This window comes from Leuresthes tenuis, unplaced genomic scaffold (assembly GCF_036924035.1).
Source record: "Leuresthes tenuis unplaced genomic scaffold, fLeuTen1.0.hap1 SCAF_8, whole genome shotgun sequence".
In the NCBI taxonomy this organism is placed as follows: Eukaryota; Metazoa; Chordata; class Actinopteri; order Atheriniformes; family Atherinopsidae; genus Leuresthes; species Leuresthes tenuis.
In genome coordinates, this window is record NW_027325362.1 from 22,709,648 (window position 1) to 22,730,812 (window position 21,165).

At 38.9% G+C, this 21,165-nt stretch overlaps 1 protein-coding gene across 1 annotated transcript; it reads right to left on the reverse strand.

Annotated features, from left to right (window-relative positions):
- Positions 1 to 209: 209 nt before the first annotated feature.
- On the reverse strand, positions 210 to 18,518 carry valopa (vertebrate ancient long opsin a). Its single transcript, XM_072390409.1, has 5 exons — positions 17,844 to 18,518; positions 15,189 to 15,399; positions 10,307 to 10,424; positions 9,607 to 9,840; positions 210 to 2,422 (listed from the first exon to the last, which is right to left on the reverse strand). The coding sequence occupies exons 1-5, from the start codon at positions 18,205 to 18,207 to the stop codon at positions 2,186 to 2,188; spliced, it is 1,164 nt and encodes a 387-aa protein (XP_072246510.1). The 5' UTR covers positions 18,208 to 18,518; the 3' UTR covers positions 210 to 2,185.
- Positions 18,519 to 21,165: the final 2,647 nt, after the last annotated feature.

Consider the following 21,165-nt stretch of genomic DNA (forward strand, 5'->3'; position numbering starts at 1 on the left):
TACTCATAACTCTCAGTTATGAAAATATGTTACATTTATCCCACAGCAGACAAAATCTTTGAGCTATAATGTATTGTAAGTTTCTGATTTAAAAAAAATGTTGTTGCTTGAAAACGTGGTTTTTGCTTTGCTATTTGAAGATAAAGAAGACATGAAAATGACAAGAAGACAGTCTTCAAAGTGTGCTTTTGTAAATTCTTTATATGCTGCAATAACAGAAGTGATGGTTATGCTGCTGTTTAGATCCATCTGCAACTCAGTTTGGACGCAGCTGAACATTATTTTGACAACACATCAACAGACAGACACACAAAGTGAATAGAAGTCGTACACGACCAAACTGTAATTCAGCAGTTAAAAACAGTGACGGTCAATTCTGACAAACCTGAGATGTGGCTTAAACGTTTGAACATCTATGATTGAGCTTTAAATGGTTTGTATTTGTATGATCACCACAGCAAAGAGGCAAACTCTGTGAAAATGCATTGTCTGACAATTAAACCACATTTTACACTAAGCTCCTCTGATCTGACTTGACTTTGCAATAAGCATGGAACACCCGATGCCACAAAAAAGCTTGTCTCTTGTTGTAGAAGATGAAAAATGAAATAAAGAAAATAAGATGAGAAACACTTTCAGGTGAAACCTCCACGTTGTGGTTTGGGTGGTTATACTTCATGATTTAGCACTGAATGGCCCTTTCTGAATACAAAAGCATTTAAGGAACTGCTACCACAAAACACTAAAAAAAGCTGTGTAAATTTAAAAAAATGTCATTTTTGTAGTTGACAGCGAAGTAGGAATATTTGTGAAAGTTTTTAATTCTTTGCAACATACAGCTGTGAGATGGAGGCTAATCACTCGTCCTCTTCACCACAGTCTGGTCTCATGCTGTTAGGTTGATTACATTAAGGCGTCACAATGAGTCTGACATGGAAGCACTTTGAAATGCTGAATGTTAGAACATCCAAACATGACCGGAATACACAGCGCACGAATAACAGACACCATAGTGTTACATTTTTTAACATTAACTGTGCAACATATGACAGTGTTTTGACAAATACCAAGTAACAGTGACCAAACATGCACCACAAAGTCAAGAAGAAGACAGTTTAACACTTACTGCTACGCCTACTGTAGCTAATGTTGAAATATGGGACATTATTTAGCCTTTATATTGCTGTTGATCTGTAGTTGTAATGAAAAAACACATAGCTTTTCACATGGCTAATTAGCAAAGCCCCTCTTGTGCTATTGATAGATATTGGTGCACTTTGTCGTCATAGTGTCTATAGAACATATAAAACAAACAGTGAATTTTTATCTGTGTGTATATCTACAAGCTTGTGTTGCATGTATATTTACTGTGTTTATCTGTGCCGTGTAGAGTTGTGAATGTTTATTTGTTTGTTGAGCCCCTGCTGACACTTCATAAATATATTATCCTCCTACATTTACAATAGAGGCAACGGGAGGACTGACATTGTCAAGTCAACTTGACCATCTCATCTAAAGATGAAAGCCTTGACCCAAACTAGACTCCCCAGGAAAGTGAAAATATCCTAATTCAAAGACTGCTCCATGCATGTGACACGCAAAGATGAATCAAGCATGCTGCCAAAGCAAATACTGAAACAGCATAGAAAAACAATGCTCTCTGTGCAGGAGCTATCATGGGGCTTCAAAGGAGAAGACAAGGACAAGATAAAAGCCTCGATGCATTCTGGTATTCGGAAAAAACTGGCCTCAACCCTCAACTTATGATGTCGAGGTCTGTGTTTTTTGCAGTCCATTGAATCAAATGCTGTCCCATGTGATACACTGCCAGGCATGCAATGATAGTCAGGAGAACAGAGACATACTGGAATATCAGGACAGAAGAGTGTCCAGCAAGCAAATATTTACAAGGTACCTACTGGGAAAAGCTTTGAGCATTCCTTTCTCTTCGGTTCATTCTTTTTGCCTTCATTGTCCTCTTTTTAACAAAACATTACACAAACTACTTTAACATGGTGGAGTGCAAAACTTTTCCAAAGTTCCAGAATTCATAACAATTCAAATCCAAAAGTTCATCGTGCAGCCTCTCTTTCCCCAGAGTTTCTGGAACACACAGTAGCTTGATGACAAAAGGTTTATATGCATTCTCGGGGAGAAAGAACACCTACTGGGATGAGGTTTATTCTTACAGTGGACACACTTTGTTCTCTGGGATGGGAAGCTGAGCAAATGAGCCACAGTCAGTTTGAGAATCATCAGATCTGGGTGATGCAGGGCCGCCCACGGGGATGCGGGCCGCGATGGCTGACATCTCGCCCGTTTGGCTTTCAGCAGTAATTCCAGGTCGGTCTGAGGTCTGATTCAAGTTACTCTCTGGGATGACCCCCATGCCGGTGAAGTGCTGGATTAGACACTTCCTGAACTAGACAGAAAGCAAGAGAATTCAAAGTGGTTAGATTCATTAAAATGATTTGAAATACAATTTGGGGTACAGTGAACACAACAAACATCTGTAACAGCATAACGTATCCAGACCTCTCATTCTTTGCATTTTATTTTGCTTACCTGTGTCTCAAAATATTTTTTTCTGTTAGCTGAAGGCATGAATGGCTTTTTGTGTGTTAAATAAGTGTTATGTGAATGTGACTGGGACTATTTGACCATGTTCACATGTCCATGGGGTGTTTTTACATCCTGGAAGACATGATGAGCGAAACAAATAGTCAGTTCCATAACTGCTTTTCAGAGCTGGTGGTCAGGAACAAGATTTATCTAACTTTAGCCTTCAGTTAAACATTATTAGTCATTTGTAAAGTAAACAATTTGAAGGGCTCTAGGTCTTGCTTTTGTGCACTTGTGGCTTTTTAGCTCACTGAAGAGTTTCTGTTTAGATGCTTTCTTTTTCTGTCACGTATGTGTCTGATCATCTAATTTCAGTCTTTTAGTTTGCTCTGTCTTCACAGCTAAACGTTTTGAGCTATGAGTGGGGGGTAACCTTTTTATTCGTCTTACCATGGCATATTAATCCTACACTGTTCACTGGATATCTAATAAATATCTTCATTGTCGAATCTAATGCTCATGTGACAGAAAATAATGAAGCAGTTGGCTGCAACAAAACAATGAATTGATGATACAGCTGTGTCACATGTCAGAGTTAATTGACGTCAGTTTAAAATGACGCTCGAAAGCAATGGCATCTAATTTTGTAATATGCTTGTCACCTCGCTTCTTCTTCTCACATCTCCGGTGGAAGGGACCAAGACACAAGGAAAATGGGATAGGGGCGCGTTTATGTCACAAGATATGGCAACATGGGCTCTGGTGGAGCTCAGTGAAGAAACACCCCCAACTCTTATGGGGTAAAGGAGAAACTCCTGGTTTAAGCTTGATGTTTTGAGTGATTTGGAAAGAATCGGGATGTTGGATGGACACAGCTATTGTGGTGATAAAAACGTGGGCACAAGTGGTAGTTAATCGGAGTATGCTCTACATAATGTGAATATAAGTATGAACCAAAGATCTAATCTGAAGTTTATGTAAACACCATAATCAGAACATGGTTGGGATATTGTAAAACTGAGGTTTGAGTTGTTTCAGATGGCTCTTCTCAGAGCGTTCTGACCGCTGTCTATTGCAGATAAGACACTGACAACTCACAGCTGCTACTCACCACCCCACTTAAAAAGCAAACAAAATGTCTTGATAACAGATTGAAAAGGAAGTCTCTTGACATTCCAAAACCTCAGGTTGGGTTGGTCTGTTGGCAAGCGTTGCAGTGTCATGCGCGGTTATTTGTATATTTGTAACTTTGACAGGACATCGATGGTTATCTTTGCAAGGACAGCCATTTTTAACAGGTCCTCATTAGGAGCAATATATTCATTAATGTCCACATTATTTTAAATCTAAAAACTGTAAGACCTCTTTCAGTGTGCGTGCCCACTCGTTGTTGGGAGAAATCATAACTGACGCGTCATAACTGCTCCCCTGAAACCAGTAATTCAATTCAATTCAGCGCCAAATTACAACAAATGTCATCTCAAGGCACTTAAATAATATAGTCCAATTCAAGCCAATTGGAATTCAATTCATTGTAATCATAATCCAATGAAATCCAATTAATTCATTTAAAAATAATCCAATTCATTCATATAGAGCCAATTCAAAAAACAATATCCTAGCTAAGGAAACCAACAGATTGCACCGAAACTTGTCTTCAGTCCAATCTCCCGTCCTGAGCGTGCCTGTGGCGACTGTGGAAAGGAAAGACTCCCTTTTAACAGGAAGAAACCTCTGGCAGAACCAGACTCAGAAAGGGTGGCCATCCGCCTCGACCAGCTGGGGTTTGAGAAGGCAGAAAAGAGGGGGGAAAAACATCATAACACCATTCTAATTAATGGTGTTAATTCTGTCCCATTTCTGGCAATAATGCCTCTTGATGTCACGAAAACATGAAGGCTGATATTATGGTAGTGTAAGAGTATTTAGCTCATCACTCTGGGCATTACACTCGACCTCCGCTTTATCAGGAGCTACCTGCTTCCTCAAAGCTTCTACATTTAAAATTGTTGTAAAATTGTAAGATTGTTTGATTGATTGATTGTAAGATTGAGATAATCAGCAAAATGTTCAGAGAATTTAATGTATTCTTTTCCACGGTTGCTGGTCATACATGCAGATCACAGCAGGAGTGGGTAAAGCTGAAGGAGTGAATCCAAATGTCTCACTGTAGGTGCTGTGTTCTCCATGTCACTCTCAAGCAGGTTACTACAATCACGTTTTTGCCATTGCTAGTAAAACACTGCATCAAAATAACTCACAGGCATTATGAAAACGTACTCCCCTGAGTTGATTATAAAATATATATATCAATACACAAGAAACATAGCTTCTTTTTTTTTTAAATGTAGTGGGATCTGTCCAAAGAAGAATGGTAAAACATAAGTCTGAGTGAAGCTATCTACAGCTTAGCTGCAACATTAGAAACACTTACTTTTTACATTTAATGCAGTTCAGTGTGCCGTCATTCAATAGCACCGTTACCATTTTATTTTAAAGATGAATTTTCACCTTTGACAATATAAACTGAAATTTAAGAAAATTTGTAAAAACGTATTTTAGAGCAGAGATAGGGATTGATAACTTCACCAGTTGTCCACTGAGTGTCAAATACGCTCTCAAACGCCTCATATCAAACAGATGCATAACCATAACCACTTTACAAAAAAATGATAAATAAAGTAACCAACTTCTAAATCATAAGGTCATAAAAGGTCATCTTAATGGCAAAACCCATTGCCTCTGTTAACCTACAGCAGATTATTCCACATCATACATGAGAGCATCTTAACAATAAATACCTAAAGGCAATACAGCAGCATATGGAACACTATCAGAACTGGTAACATAGTTTTGTTTTTAAACATTCATATTTAAAGAAAAGAGAAAATAGCATCTTGTTGCTGAAAATGAGGTCAGTGAAACACTGTTTCTTCTGTTTTAAAGTGTGTTGACTTTCATGTCAGATTAGTTTTTTGGGGTATTTGAGTACTTTTATACATTTACTGGTACAATCCTTTGTTGTGAGTATTCAATTTTAACATATTTGAGACAAAGTTATTTGTTTCATCCCTAAGCTCAGTGAATAATAATGCATGGAGCCATCTTCCTCTTGTGTTGTCCTTGTGTGTCTTGTTTCTGCAGCTCTTCAGGTCTACTGAGTCGAGGCTGCTTGTGAAGAAAGAGTGATGCCATTTACCCTCTGTAGACTGAATTTTCTCATCAATGCAGCAAACATGGCAGCACGGTGCTATTAACATAAATTAGTCACTTTGATTCCATATACCTACTTACTGTGCAAAGAGCAAAGACCGCTTATGCCTTTTTTGTTGTTGGAATTATCTAAGGGCATGCTTTAGGGCCCATGTGTCTGCTTCGAACATTTCAAGAGGAGTCATCTGGTCAGAGTCATTAATGTTTTTTACCTGTTGCAGGTTTGGAGTGTGACGGCACTGTAAAGAGCTCTTGAACTCGTATTTGTCACAATGAATCTAACCTCCCAGTGATGAACACTGTTTCAAAATAGATTTTCTGTGAAACAGCATCTCATTTGAAAGTTTCTTCTGTGACCCGAAACGACCGTTTATTTGATTATTCAATCTATCTCGCAAACCACAAGTATGAAGGATTTAAATCATCCTTTGCCTCAAGATCAACTTTTCAGGAAAAGGGAGTACCTATCTCTCTGTTACATTAACTGTAAACAGTAAATGGCTATGTTCAAACCATCCACTTGTTCACTCACTGCGACCCTACTTGAATTCTTCAGTGGTTCCTGATTATGCTCAGGATACATGCAGTTACATGTTGCATAAATCTTCAGAATACTGATAATGAATGGGTGTAATTGCTGGCTCAATACAGCAATTACACCTGTATTAAGCCTACAGCCTTAATATATCAGCCTTAATATATCAGAATCTCACTTTTTGATTGTCCACCAGTTTGATTTTAAAACTTGCTTCCTTCCCAGATCTCTTCTTGCCTTTCGGTTTGTTGAAATGACACCGAAAGACCAAAGCCTGTTTAAAGCCTAATGTGAAATAGACTTGAAATAACCCCATTTGAGGTGATACATAGACACATTGTGGGAGAAGTCGTTTGACCTTTGAGATCACTGGAGGCAGTCTCCCTCTAAAACCACAAGTAGAATTACGCATGCATCGTGGAAACGCCTGAAACTCTGTTTCACCTCACTCTGTTATGTAACCCACAGACACAGAGGTCAGCTCATCTAAGCACTGGCTGCTTATCTGAAGCAGCTCTGTTCTAATCAAAGTCTGCTTGTTGCATATTGTCAATATCTCAGGGAATCGTTTAAAGAGCTCAGAAGTGAGATAATCACATGGACATACTGCAGTTCTTTCGCCAGAGTCTGTTCTAGGCGGTATGTCAAGCCCATATGCACGTAGTTGGGCTTCTATTCTGCTTTCCAAAAATAGATCACTGAAAACTGTTCTGCTGAGAAGTTCCATAATTTTCAAGACTGCCATAATATGCCTCGTCAGTTTGAACATTGACTATACATGCAGCACTCTAAAGAGTTCTACTGAAGAAGGTTTTTATAGAGCTTTAAAAGATCTTAGCATACTACATACGAGCTGTAATTAGAAATTCATAGTATAACTACAAACAGTGTGGACACCAAAATGCTTTAAGAAAGGAGTTAAAAGAATCTAATGTAAAAGTAAAATAGATACAGCACACTTTTTGGTTTTCTAAGAGCTAAAGTTGGTGTGCCAGTTCCTTTTCCACATCAGGGGCATTAATGCCTTAAGGGCATCAATTGCATTTTCAAAGACTCAATATCTGGGACTGTTTTCTTTCCGTGTCCTACATTGTGGCTCATGCGTCCTTTGCGTAACTGCTATAGCTCTAATGACAACAAACAGTAAACTTAAACCAATTTCTGATTTACATTAAGTTTTCAAAAACTGATTATCAGAAAGTTCCAGCACAGTTAGCAAGAAAATCTTGTTCAGAAACACTACAGATTGTCATTTATATATACAAAAAGATTGAAATAACAGTTGCAAAAGGTCAAATAAAGAGTCAGGTGTTTAGGATGAGAATCAGGTATCAGTAGGCATCTTGTTTTATATGAAAAACAAAGAATACAGAAGCCCACATTGATTGCATAAGGATCGTTTGGACAAGCCTGAAAGACAGTTTGAAGCATATTTACAGATAGAAGACATAGTAACAAAAAAATGTCGTCTAAATTAGAACTGTTTGGAGAAATCACTGCATTTTCATAGGAGAAATGTTTCTCATCTGTAAAACACGGTGGAGGTAGTATCATGGCTCGGGCCTGTTTTATTGCATCTACATTGTGAGCTCTGAATTCTAAAACTAAAAGTGTCAGAACATCATGCGAACTGAATCTAAAGAAATAATGGGTGATGCAGGAGGAAAATTACCAAAGGCTGGTTAAAGAAGAATAAAGGCAGGCAACAAAAATTGTGAAGGAACTTGAGGGGACCTGAAGTTCTTGAAAAAAACGCCAGCGCCCCGGAGTTGAAGCAGTCGTGTGCAAAGGAATCGGCCAAAATTCCTTTACATTATGTCAAAGCACATGATCGATAAGGAGTTACCTGAAATATTTAGGGGCAGATGCTTCTGCTCAGTATAGTCCCACCAGACATCCAAAACAGTTCACAAACTTTGCCACTCACCGATAGAAATTCTTCCTCCATAAATAATTGATCGAGTGGTCAGTAATGTTTTCACATTAAGTTGACGTGATTCTCTTCATCTACTTTCAGAACTTTTGTGAGAATCTAAGTTTATGTGGACCTAGATTCAATCTACAGGGTTCATTTACTCTCAAGTACCACAGACTATCACAACTCTTAGATGTGCCCTGTTTAGACCTTTTTTACTGCAGCAACCTTATTTTTTTTAAAAAGCACTAGTCCTGTTAGAAAACCTGTTCGACACTTACCAATCTGAAGAGTGTGGGTCTCACACACAGAGACAAACTGTCAGACATGCTAATGAAAAATTTAACAAAGTCAGTGGCTTTAAAAAAATGTTTTAAAAAGATGGATTTAGCTGACTGAAAGCCTCAGAAGTATGCCATAAGAAGCTAATAAAAATTTCATTATTAGCTTGGATTTAACTGAATTTATTCATTCAAAATGCATTATTGACAGACAGACTAATGCCAAACAACAACAGAGAAAACATCTCAGTATTCCTCAGTAGCTTCATTGCATCAGACTAGCAGCGGGGTGTCTGTAGAAGGGAATTCAGCTGCTGGCTGAAAATACCAAATCAAGTAAAATAGAGTAAAATAGCTACATTCAGATTGTCACTCAATTTTTTTTTTTGGCCTATCCAAGTTATATCTGGTTCTAGATTAAGAAGTCTTCACAGCAAAAAGATCTAATTTTTGCAAGTCAAATCTAAACCACATTTGATGTGGTTTGAATTAGACTTATAAAATATGAACAGATGTGTCTCAGTGGTGACTGTTGGCTCCTGCAAAAGCAAATCATGAAGTCTTTCACAGAGCTATCCATGTACTCAAAGAACTGCATCTGCATGTAGAGAGTTCCATTCACTTTTATACAGATTGAGTGTAGCACTTGCCTGCATATGTGACTCAGGCAAAACTTTATTGAGACATAATTTTCTGTCCCACTTCAGTTAGATTTATGGTCTCAATTAAGCCTCACCTACAAGAATTGTCTGACTCCACCACCGAGCAACACACATTGATGATGTTAATCTGGAGCTATGCAAGAGCTGAGAGGGATCAGTGCTGTGACTCTAAGACAGCAATGAGAGCAATAGCTCATTTACGGAGGCTGAAATAATTGTCTGCTTGTTTTTTTATTCAGGTCCTTCTGTAATGACCTATGTTATGAAAAAAATGGCAGCCAATGTAAATTCTCTTTTGATGTCTTGACACAAAAACACGATCTGATAAGCTGCGACATGACAGTGTGGACAGTCTATACCAAAGATCAGATTTGAGAATCAAATCCAATTTACCTGCTAGCTAAAATGTAATCCACTGACTTCAAAATTAAAAGTTACCTGTTTATTCATGAAGACGTAGATGATTGGGTTGTACACAGCAGCTGTCTTGGAGAAGAAGGCAGGGATGGCAGCCAGCATTGGATCAAGTTCAATGGTTGGATGAGCTGTGACCAGGATGGAGAAGGCTGCATATGGTGTCCAACCCACCATAAATGCCACAATCATCACCACAACCATGCGGGTCACCTGCCGTTCAGGTTTTCTGGCAGTTGCCAGACGACCATGGGATACCTGGCCGAGGGAGAAATGCCAAATATGTAAGTATCTTGTTAATCAGGCGGGTCGCCGGCATGATTTAACCTCAGTCATATGTAACCAATCACTGGCTCATTTACAGCTGCATGGTTGTCAGCTGACAAATAATGTACAGTTACATTAATTTAGCAGGACAATGGAGCTTTTTATAACCTGATGTGCTGCACTGTTACTTAATATATACCTTAATGTCAGCAGCAATAAAAAGAGATGTTCAGAGATTTTCAAAGTATACCCCCAAAGAAAGATTAGCCTGACTATATCTATAAGCTCTGCAACGGTCAGGCACATTTTTTCCCCCCTATAAAAAAAAAAACAAAACATGACGATGACACGCCTGCATGTAATAAGAAATTCAGTGAAGCACACTGCATAAAAATGCCTCAGGAAGTAAATTTCCAAAAAACAATGTTTTCCATGTGCATTGCATAATATAACTGACCTTTCTGAGCTTCCGCAGGAGCCTCCCATAGCAGTAGAATATCACTCCAAGAGGCAAAATGAAACAGGTGGTGAAGAAAGTGATGATGTAGCTGTGATCTCTCATGTTAGTTGAATACCTGTTTACAGATGGACCAACAAAAAAAAAGTTGACATTCACTTTTCAACATGCCATTATCTGCTGCTACGATACCTAAGTCGATCTTGAGTGATTTCAGATACGGGCTGATGCATTCCATGATCTAACCTACTGTTTTAGACCTAAGTGTCCTTTTAAGCACAAAAAGGTAAACAAACCCATCTATTCCCAGCAATGAGCTGTTTCAAAATACAGAGGCTTTTATGGGACTCGAGAGGAAGACAGCAGCTTTGCACTTCATTTGAGCTACAGTTAAAAGGCAAATTTCACAGCTGAGACAAATCTCTGTGAATCACTTAGGAGCCCAGAGGACACTAATTTAGTCTAATTAAGTGGTTTCCAAAATAACACCTACAACCTTCAAATGAAAAAAGCTCAAGATTAATGTCTGGGGATCCACTTGGCAGACGGAGCAGTGTGTGCATGTGTGTGTTTGCAACCATCCGTCCTAATCCTTGTTGGACAAAGGAAGTGTGGGTGAGGTCATCTTTGTGATTGTGCTTTTTATGCTTAATTCCTTGTTCATTTTTGGCATGTGACAAATGAAAAATACATGATGTTCATGATGCTTTGTGCTACATATTTTATATGGTCTGTTTGTTGAAGTTGCAAATGGGCAGAGCAATGTTGTGGCTGAGAGTTTTGAGCAATCCTTTAAGGATAAATGAGCAAAATAATTTTTTGAAAAAGTGATGCTCAAAATTCTGAACCCAGTTCACTTGAGAGCCTAAAAATGTCAATATCTGTAATGTTCTAGGGCGCACACTCCTGAATCATTCATACTTTCTCCGTTCATTCTAAGCCCCTGAAGGCACAAACTGAGCACGCTCACTTTTCTTCTAACTGCACGCTTACAGATAGTCATGCACCCCCTGGCTGTAATCTCTGTACTTTTACCTGATGTAATACATTTATGTATCAATCCCAGGCCTTGTGTAGTGTTTCTCTGATCTCCATCCAGGATTTTTTTTTCTGGCTGTAAAGCCAAAAGATAAAGTTTAATTTGTTCAGTTTCTAGTTTATGGGTTAATGGATCACCAGCCACATATGTTCTTAACCAGCCACTCGGTCTATACAATGAAATGAAATACTTCTTGGAAATAAAAGCTGCAGTCACTCATTTGATTCACTGGACCAAAAATGCTTTCCTGTTTCCCCAGTAGATCCATCAGCAGGTCAGGTCATATCAAAGAAATTTAATTAACAACTTCTGCATAACAGACATATTACAATCAAATAAAACTGTAATATTTGATTAGATGAACTCAAATTTTTAAAAAATTATCTCAAATAATGTCTTTCCATCACCATTCATGAAATCAGTCTGAATTAAACAAGGGGATCCAGAGCTACTTTACAGCTGTAAAGTTTTTGTGAATATATATATTTTTTTTCTTTTAATTTGGTACTACAAACTGTTTAATGTTAAAATCTCCCATCAGACACCACTTTAACTTGTATTAACTATTTATATTCACATGGAAATTTGGCCTAAAACTGTCTGCAGCTTATGATAACTGTGAAAAATTGGCCTAAAGCTCGATAAGTTTTATAAAAATTAGATGCCCTGGAAATTTTGATGTATCTTGATTGGGGGTAGACAAATTAACAAATATATTTGTGTTTGGTCTCTTACTTTTTGATCAATCAGAATGAAATTTTCTCCAAGCCTCACTGTAGTTACTTTTCTGTTTAATCTAGTTCAAGAAAATGCTACTCAACAGAATAGGACCAACTACATTGCTGGCTTTGAAATAGTTTTTTGGAATTCATATTTGAACACCAGCTACAAATAAAACACCTAAACTAAACATTACTTGCGGGACTACAGGTGCAGAACTGAGCTGCTTCCACAAGGATATACTGTATATAGAAACGTAAATGGAATTGTGGACTCGGCAGGCGTGGGGAAACTATTTTGCTGGTCTTGCATTTGGTTGTTATGACGGAATTTGACAACATGCTCAAACTCCAACAACTGATGCTCACTATTACCACAGCAGGTGTCTCAATTGAAACAAAAACATATCTGGTCATATGAAGGCAAAAAAACTGTCACACCTAGCAAATATTTCTGAAGGTAGTTTTGAAACAGTAGACAAAGAGGTCGTTAAGTAACTGGTGAGTCAAAATGCTTTTCCCTGATTTTACATTAACTTAATAAATAAATTTGTTACTTTTCTTTCACAGGTTCTATTGGCCAGATAGTGCTTTTGTTCAGTCCAAGAGGCAGAATTTTACAAGTATTACTTTAAACATTACTTAAGTTCTGTTCTCCTCTGATTGAGCATCAATCATTTTGATCTTGTTGTGGAAATGCTCTTAGAAGAACTAGACTGTATGTGAATGCGCACACAAGCATTCACTTTGTGTAGTCCACCATCTTAGTAACGACAGCCACCAGCCACTACTGCTTAGCATAGGTTGAGGGAGTGGATGTCAGGGGTTGGGTCAGTTAGAAGAGCTGATCCAATCTTGTACCTACTGTATGTACACATAAACAATAAAAATGAACTAAAAACATATCCTATAGAAGTGTCTTTACGTAACATGGGAATTGAACAATGGACCAGCCTCCAAAAGCCTCCACCAATGTTGTTGGTGAAACAAACATAGGTAGAGGGTAACTAATATTCTGCATGAGCACATTTTTCCAGGAAATCAAGGGATCTGAAATGACAGACTCCATCTGAGTGTGTTGTTGTAATAAATGTCTTGGACAATACCTGAGGGCCAGAAGAAATTTAAAAATGTCAGTAGCTTCAAAGTGTTAGATTGTATCAAGTAATCTGACCAAGGCTGGAGGTCATTCCTAAATTCAGAGACCTATGTTCTCTAGATTAATATGTCACATAATGGGGGCATTGTTTACCCATGGGATTTGGAGGGTTAGTGTGCTTCAACTGAATAATAAACTGCCAAGTAAATATACCCTGGTAACGTAGAGACGCTCCCTAAGGGTGCAGTCATCTAATGCCTGGTAGATTATATTGCCTTCCACTGCACAGTTCTACAAAACCTTCCAGTGATTCAAAAGCCTGCCAGTGAAGTCTGCATGTGTGCAGTGACAAAAGGATACACATAAATGAGGTTTTTTAAATGCATCAGGCTGTGTTGTGTTACAACCATCTGGACCTCACATCACTGTGCCGTTGCAGTTCCTGCTGTTAACCAAAATGCTTTCTGATAGAAGTCGCGCTGTGCGCAATCAGAGGTGGATCCTGCCATCGGTGTGGAGGGAATCTCCATTAGGTGGCCTCTTAATTGTATTGTCTGAACCATTTGTCCTCTAATCACTTAATTTGAGCAATGATTCTCTTACAGGGCTTGAGGCAAACACTCATATCTGCGCATTTTTTATCAAAACAGCTAAATGACATTACCTGGATAGCACTCTGAGGGTCAGGGTTAGAGCCAACCTGTTCCGTGACTTTTTTCAGAAAACATATTAATGTGAGCTTACACAGCTGAAGCAGCATATAGATCTGAGCTGCAGGGCAGAGCGCAGAATGTCTACAATATTTATCTGTTTACGTGCAAGGTATTTGATTAGAAAAATAAGGAACCCTAGATTATTTCCAGGTTACAATTGAGGTAAAACTACTGAGCTAGCTTAAGCTATCTTAAAGTTGCAGCATAACAGTGTTTATACTAACAATGTCTAATACTTAAAGTGGTCAAGTCAAGAGGTCAAGACTCAAAAGTTGTAAAAGGGATCTGAATTCTGGATGGGAAAGTGCCTTTGCTCATCAACCCTGTTGTGGTGCTTCATAACAAGGTGCTTAGTACAATGCTGTGAGGATAAGTCCATTATCTGATTAAAGTCATTATCTAATTTTGACAACAATTATATTTCCAACCACTGACAAGGTTAGTGAAGAGCATCTAAACAAAGCTACAGTGACAAAACGATCACCCTTCAGCCTTTCTCAGCTCACTGTTTTGGTTTAAAAATACACAACTGTTCTGACTCGGTCTTGTGGCTATGACCAACTTCGTCACCACCAGTGATTCCACCAGGAAAAAAAAACAAGATAAAGCTTGAATAAAACCACTTTATATTAGCTGCCAAGCACCAAACAGGATAGACATAGTTAGCAACAATTTCAGAATATAGTGGAGATTCAGCAGCATAAAAGCCAGAACTTTGACCAAAACAGAGAGAAAAGGAGGGTAAAATTTGGACTTGTATTTAAATGGTGACAAGAAACTGTGAATACATTCCAATGTGTCAAAGTTGCACCAAACCAAGGGGATGTGTAAGTAGGCAATCAACAGTAGCCATGCCAATTTTGTGAGATGATAACATCTAAGTGTTTTATTCTGAACCCAAGTGATCAAAAGAGAAGGTTGCAAATGGGACTTGCACAGTTATTTTTTCTGTTTCGGTGCTCGAAGCTCAAATAAAAGCTGCAGCATCAAGTATAAAAAAGGTTGCTGCCATCCTCTATATCATTGGAGTGAAGACACAAAAAGTTGTGCTGATTGAGCCACTAAAACTCACATTTGAAATACTGCCGTGGAATCTTAACTGCCCCAGAAGTAATTTTCCTGATAAAAATCAATAACCCACAAACTTCACTCAATCCTGTTTTTATTAGCCTAATTTCTCAGGTGGTGAAACCGGATAAATTGCACCCATGGCATTGGGATTTTTTTAACTGAACCTAAAATTTCTCGTAATTTTTCTTGTCTTTCTGATAGACCTTTAAGAGTTACAAAGATGCAAAGACTCAATTCTCACCAGTCAGGCTCACAGGTGGTTCCAATCTTGCTCACAGTGTATCTGTTCCAGCCAAGCACTGGAGGGAAGGTCCAGATGAAGGAGAAGGTCCACACGAACAGCAGACCAAGGATTGCGTGCTTGGCCTGCAGTCGGATGTTCCCCAGTGGCCGGCAGATCACGAAGAAGCGCTCAAAGGACAGAACAGCCAAGGACCACAGGGCCACGATCCCTGAGGTTAACAGCAGTGCAGCGACAGCAGTCAGAAGCACACATTACTGAATATTAGAAGTTATTAATAATAACTATTATTAACTATGAACAGCACTCCACCAATTAAAGAAGTTATTCATAAAATGTGAAGTCATAATGTGCTTTTGCATCTTTATTAGAATAAAGATAAATCTGAGGGGTCTTTAGTTGCATTAGATCTTGATGCTTTGGAACTTCAAATTGAGATCAGCCGTTGAAGACGTTCCCCCATGGTGTAACCACATGTCTGTGCTGTTGCTAGAAATACTTTAATGATCTGGGGTGGAAGCATTAGGCAGCTTCCTAATGGACTAAAAAAAAAGCCAGACTTTAATTGTGGTAATAAGTCACTTTCAGTGACTGGTTAATCACTTATCCCCACACAGTCAAGTACACTTTGTGTCTGCTTGCAAGACTCACAGGAAAACACAAAATATGCACATTTTAGCTAAAGCATCTGGCATCTAGTTTTTGCAAAACGATTGAACAGCATCCCATTCAATGCTGCTTTTGTTGCTTTGTTTAGTTTAAAACTGACCATGAAAGAAGTGTTCTTCTAGAGAACCATCACCCCTCTTTTTACTTTCAGTGTATTTATCATATAACCAGGAGTACATGAACAAAGACAATATGAATCTAAACAGAAACACAAAACATTCTCATCCTGAGCAGAATATCAACAACAGCATTTGTTTTACTCAAATGCAAAAGCTATCTCCATACAAGGAACATCTCATTTACACCCGCTACACCAAACCATAAACACACACACACGTATAAACAGGTTATACGACCAAAATATCAGTCAATCACCCAAACAGCTGTTAAGACATGAGCTCAAGAGCCCTTCTTAGATGCGAGCCTGACTTCAGTTGGCTACTGATTATACATTTGCACAGCTCGCTAACTTCTAAACTAGAATGTCGGATAGCTAGTTTTAGTTTAGACCCATCTAACTCCCAGAACAAAATCTATTTTTGTGTAGCCATGTGCTAGAACATTTACAGTTAATCAATTTCATACACTTCATATCTGATGATGGTACTTTTTTGTGTGACAATTCAATGCATCATGACCCCTAATCACCAGGACACACTTTGTGATTTATCCACAGGATGTGCAGTTAATCCACACGAGTCATCCCAGTGGAGTTGTTCAGCATTATTTTCTGTTTACGAAGTCTGTGTCCTGGGGATATATGATTTAATCTTATTCAAAGGACCAAAGCAGCCCTAAACATTTTCAAGTGACACTGATCTGACAATATTCTAATCTTGTCATATGAGACTCATCATACTGTATTTTCGTGGGAAGTCGGATTCCTGTTTGGCATTCAGTCAGCTTGACAGTCAGAGATAAGGACATCCTCACTTCTTTCACCAGTCCTCTATAACCTGTCAAAAATACCAAAGAGGGATCAAACTAACCTTGTATCAAAGCTCAGTAAGGAGGCTTTTGCATGAACTGATCAAGTGTTCTCTTTGCTCTTATTTGCACATACTTTTGCAGGCTTCTGCGAGGCACTGGAGTCTCATGATCCCACTTTTAAAATCTTTAGGTGCTGTTTTACAAAGAGAAGAGCTTCACTAAAGACTACAAAACAAAAGTCACTGACTTAGTTAAATTGGTGGTCACGGCTTTAGTAACCTACTTATTGCAAGCCATGCGCCTGTATGAAGGGTTCTGCACAGGGCATGGCTTTGAATTTGAGCTTTACAGAGTCATGAAGGGCTTCTGACACTGATCCTACCATCTATTTTTGCACACGTAGCGCAACACAGAGGAAAATGCTTTGCAGGTGCAGTTATTAAAAATCTCACAAAGGTAATCTACACCAGAGGCTCATGAAAACAATATCATGAGTTATCATTGAGACACATTGTAAAGTGGTTTCTCTTTTACGTTCCACACACGTCTGGCATCCTAATCCTTGAGTTTTAGGTTGTGCATGAAGTAGATTCTCATATTGATTTTTAGAGCTCCCCTACATTCTTAATCTTCCTTCATGACCATGTAATTTCACTTTAGTATTCTTATATTACTGGAGCAACTTTGTAACTCGGACTAACTTAGATAAGAGTTTCTTATTTTACATTAGTTATCTTATATATGTCAGTTCAAAGACATTGAACAGACTCAGCATTCATTTAGATAAAAAGAAAAGAAAAAGTACACATATATATGTATATGTGTGTGTTTCAGACAAACTAACTAACTAATTTGATCCTACTCCCAGATACCATAAATAATAATCAGGTAGTAAAAGTCAGTGCTGATGAGAGTTTGACATGATGTGACGTTATTTAACATAATCACGTCATCATCCACCTTTGCAGTATAAAAAGCTCCAACACTGACACCTACAGCTATGTCAAATGCATTTATTCAGCCCAATTAATAAAACAGAAACGGGACATAACCTACCGAAAAAAGTAACAGCAAACCCCTCCAAGACGCAAGCCCATTTCCCGAGGAAGAAATACCCCCTTGCGTTTGTCAAGAAACTTATTAGTCCACCGGTGAGGGAGACAAGAAAGTCGGCAATGGCCAGGTTAACTATAATGTAATTCAGGGGCTGTCTGAGCTGTTTGAACTTGAAAGTGACAAACATGACTAGGAAATTTTCGGTCAGAGACAGCGAGGTGACCACGAACATGAGAACGGCCAGGACAGTAAAGGTCCAGGGGGCGATGTTCTTGATGGGTCCGCTGAACGGATCATCGGTGCTGGGTATCTCTGCTGCCACGGTGTAGGACACTGCGTTAACTGATAAACTCAGCGTATCCATTGTCCATGCCCAGAGTGTCGGCTACCTACTTGGCGACCTTAACTCAGAGAAAATCCTCTTTGCTCTCTTTTTGTCATGCTCACAACTTCAGAGTCACTCTCTGAGAGACGCGCTCAGCGTTGTGCGATAAACGCGCTGCCTGAGCCCGGAATCCTGTGCGCTCTTGCGCTCGTCTTTGGCAAAGTTCATGAGTTGAATCCCGCAATGACCGGCGCGCATGGCGAAGCGGCACAGACAGAGAAAGGTTCGCCGATAATGTTCAATTGTGAAAGTGAATCGCAGGTGTAAAGCGTGGGTCTCCGCGTAAGAGATGAGCTGGAGCGGAGCAGAAGTTGGGCGATGTCTTGAAAAGCGCAAGTGCACGAACGACCGGTCTGTGGCATCTTGGAAGGTCTTATATAGGCGGCTCCTGCATCACTGCTGCCCCCAGGAGAGGCGACACGACCTCTTCCTGCAGCCCATGCGCGCTTCTTATCACCGCTCCAACAACATCAAAGTCTCCACGTCTGCAAACAGTGCGCGTGAACCCTGCAGACGTAGATCGACCACACTCTGTCCCTTTCCTACAACCCAATAATTTCTCTGATTCATGATTGAAAATTATTATAAAAAAGCTTTCTTTGTATCACCTTTCATACAAGAAGTGCAGCTTAAAGTACTTTACAATAAAGAAATTCTAGTTTGACAGGAAAATAGAAGTATTCTGGGAAAAAAAGAAACAATTCAATGATAACACACATATGCGACTTAAATTAATAAGAGCAGCATTTTAAATTAAGTCTAGTTGTAAATAAGTGCTGTGCAGTCCTGTGAATGTAAGAAATAGTGAGGTGAGGGTGTGGCTTTTGTTGTCAGTTATTATCAGTATTTCAGTTCTCATTTGGGGAATTTCGCCCAATTTTCTTGCAAAATACTTTTTGCATGCACATCTCTTCTAAGGTCAACATATGCAGATTGTCATCTACTGTATGTCTGTAACTTTCAGCTTGTGCTTTCTTAGGAAGCTATACATTTACATTCCCTTTCTATTGTGAGACCTCCCTTGTTCTTTTTTGTTTGTTTTCTTCCTATCATTGAATTCAATTTAATTCAGTTTATTTGTATAGCACCTCAATGATGCAATCCAAGCCAATTAGAGTCCAACTCATTGTAATTATAATCCATCCATCCATCCATTTTCTATACCCGCTTAATCCATCGGTCAGGTTGCTGGAGCCTATCCCAGTGGTCATTGGGCGAGAGGCGGGGTACACCCTGGACAGGTCGCCAGTCTATCACAGGGCAATCATAATCCAATCAAATCTAAATAAGGAAATTCAAAATTAGTCCAATTCATACGTACAAAGCCAATTCAAAAATAATGTCCTAGCTAAGGACACCAACAGATTGCACCAAAACTGTTCTTCAGTCCAATCCCCCGTTATGAGCATGAATGAGGCGACTGAGGAGAGAAATGACTCCCTTTTAACTGGATGAAACATCTGGCAGGAAGGGTGGCCGTCCACCTCCACCAGCTCGGGTTTGAGCTCCCCGAAGAAAAGAGGGGACAACAACAACCGTAACACCAGACCAGACAAACACAAGTTAATGACAACAGCAATGCCAAATGTACATAATGTCATATGAGGAAAAAAAAGGGGTAAAAAAGAGATCAAAGTGAGGTGTGACATAGGAGGCCCCCCAGCAGTCAGGCCTATAGCAGCTTAACTATGGGATGTTTCAGAATTAATTTGCCCTTCCCTGAATGTCACATTTGTCCAGGTGCGGCTGCACATTACAAGTGGTCTCCAACCCTTCATAGTTTGTTTCAGTCTTTTTGCTGTGACACTGGGCTTTTATTTCCCTATTCAGCAGTCCTCAGAGCAGTTTTCCCAGGAGGGTTTCTTGCTCTAACAGCTGCATCTAAAATCACATTTATAAACTCAAGCCTCCAATGACAATTTGACTCCAAATATTGAGAATGACAGAAGGAAATCCTACAAGTTTTACAAATTTTTGCTATTTTTCTCTTGCTCTTGATTCTCATTAAGAATAAGCACATTTTGGAAAGCAAACTTTTGTAGTTATGGCTATAAATAAATATGTTTGCTTTTGCTGAACTGCCTTTATTGCATATATGAAGGATTAAGATTACACTATATTAATGTAATGTATTGGATGAATTGTAGTGACATATTATGTTTCACACAATAAACACTGGCAATGTTAGTTTCTGGACCCAAACTGGATTTTGAATGCAGATACACCTGCTACAACAAGCTAATTAAATGCTTTCTTTTGGCCTGTAGTCATGTGTTTACAAGCAGCATGTTATCTTAATTCAAGTTATCCTCATCCCATTAGTGTCCCTTCTATACACTGCCTGTAGGATCTGTTTCTATTGTTTCTACTGTTAAACCTATTGTACGTTTGTGGCAGAACTGATGATGCAAGAGACTGCTTTTCTTTCTCTCATTTTCTCTCATGCAACTCTCACACACAGTTGGCACTATATAGCAGGTTAAAACTGTTTTAACTATCAACAATTAAAGAGGTGTAGACTGAGTGCATGACAGCAAAGGGCAAAATAGATTTTAGGAAAGCTAAAGTTGGTGACGAGATTATTTATTCATTCATTTAATCATTTATTTACTGATGGCTTTGGGCTGTAATTGATGCTTCATCTCTGATTATTTTTTGACTGTCATTGGAAACCTCAAAGCAGATGTTCACAGCTTTCAATGAATAGTTAGATGGGAACTGTTACTGTAGCTTGGTCTCATTCTATAAAGGGCTTAGAGTATAACCTGGACTCATGTGACCTCTCCTCTTTTGGAACTGGGCAAATGAATAAGCTCAAGTCTATCAGTGGATTTTAAAGAGCAGAGAAGTGTGTAACCCAATTAGCAGGAAGGGCATATGATAATGATAACATAAATAAAAATACTAATAACAATAAAAACAAGAGGGGCTCGTGTC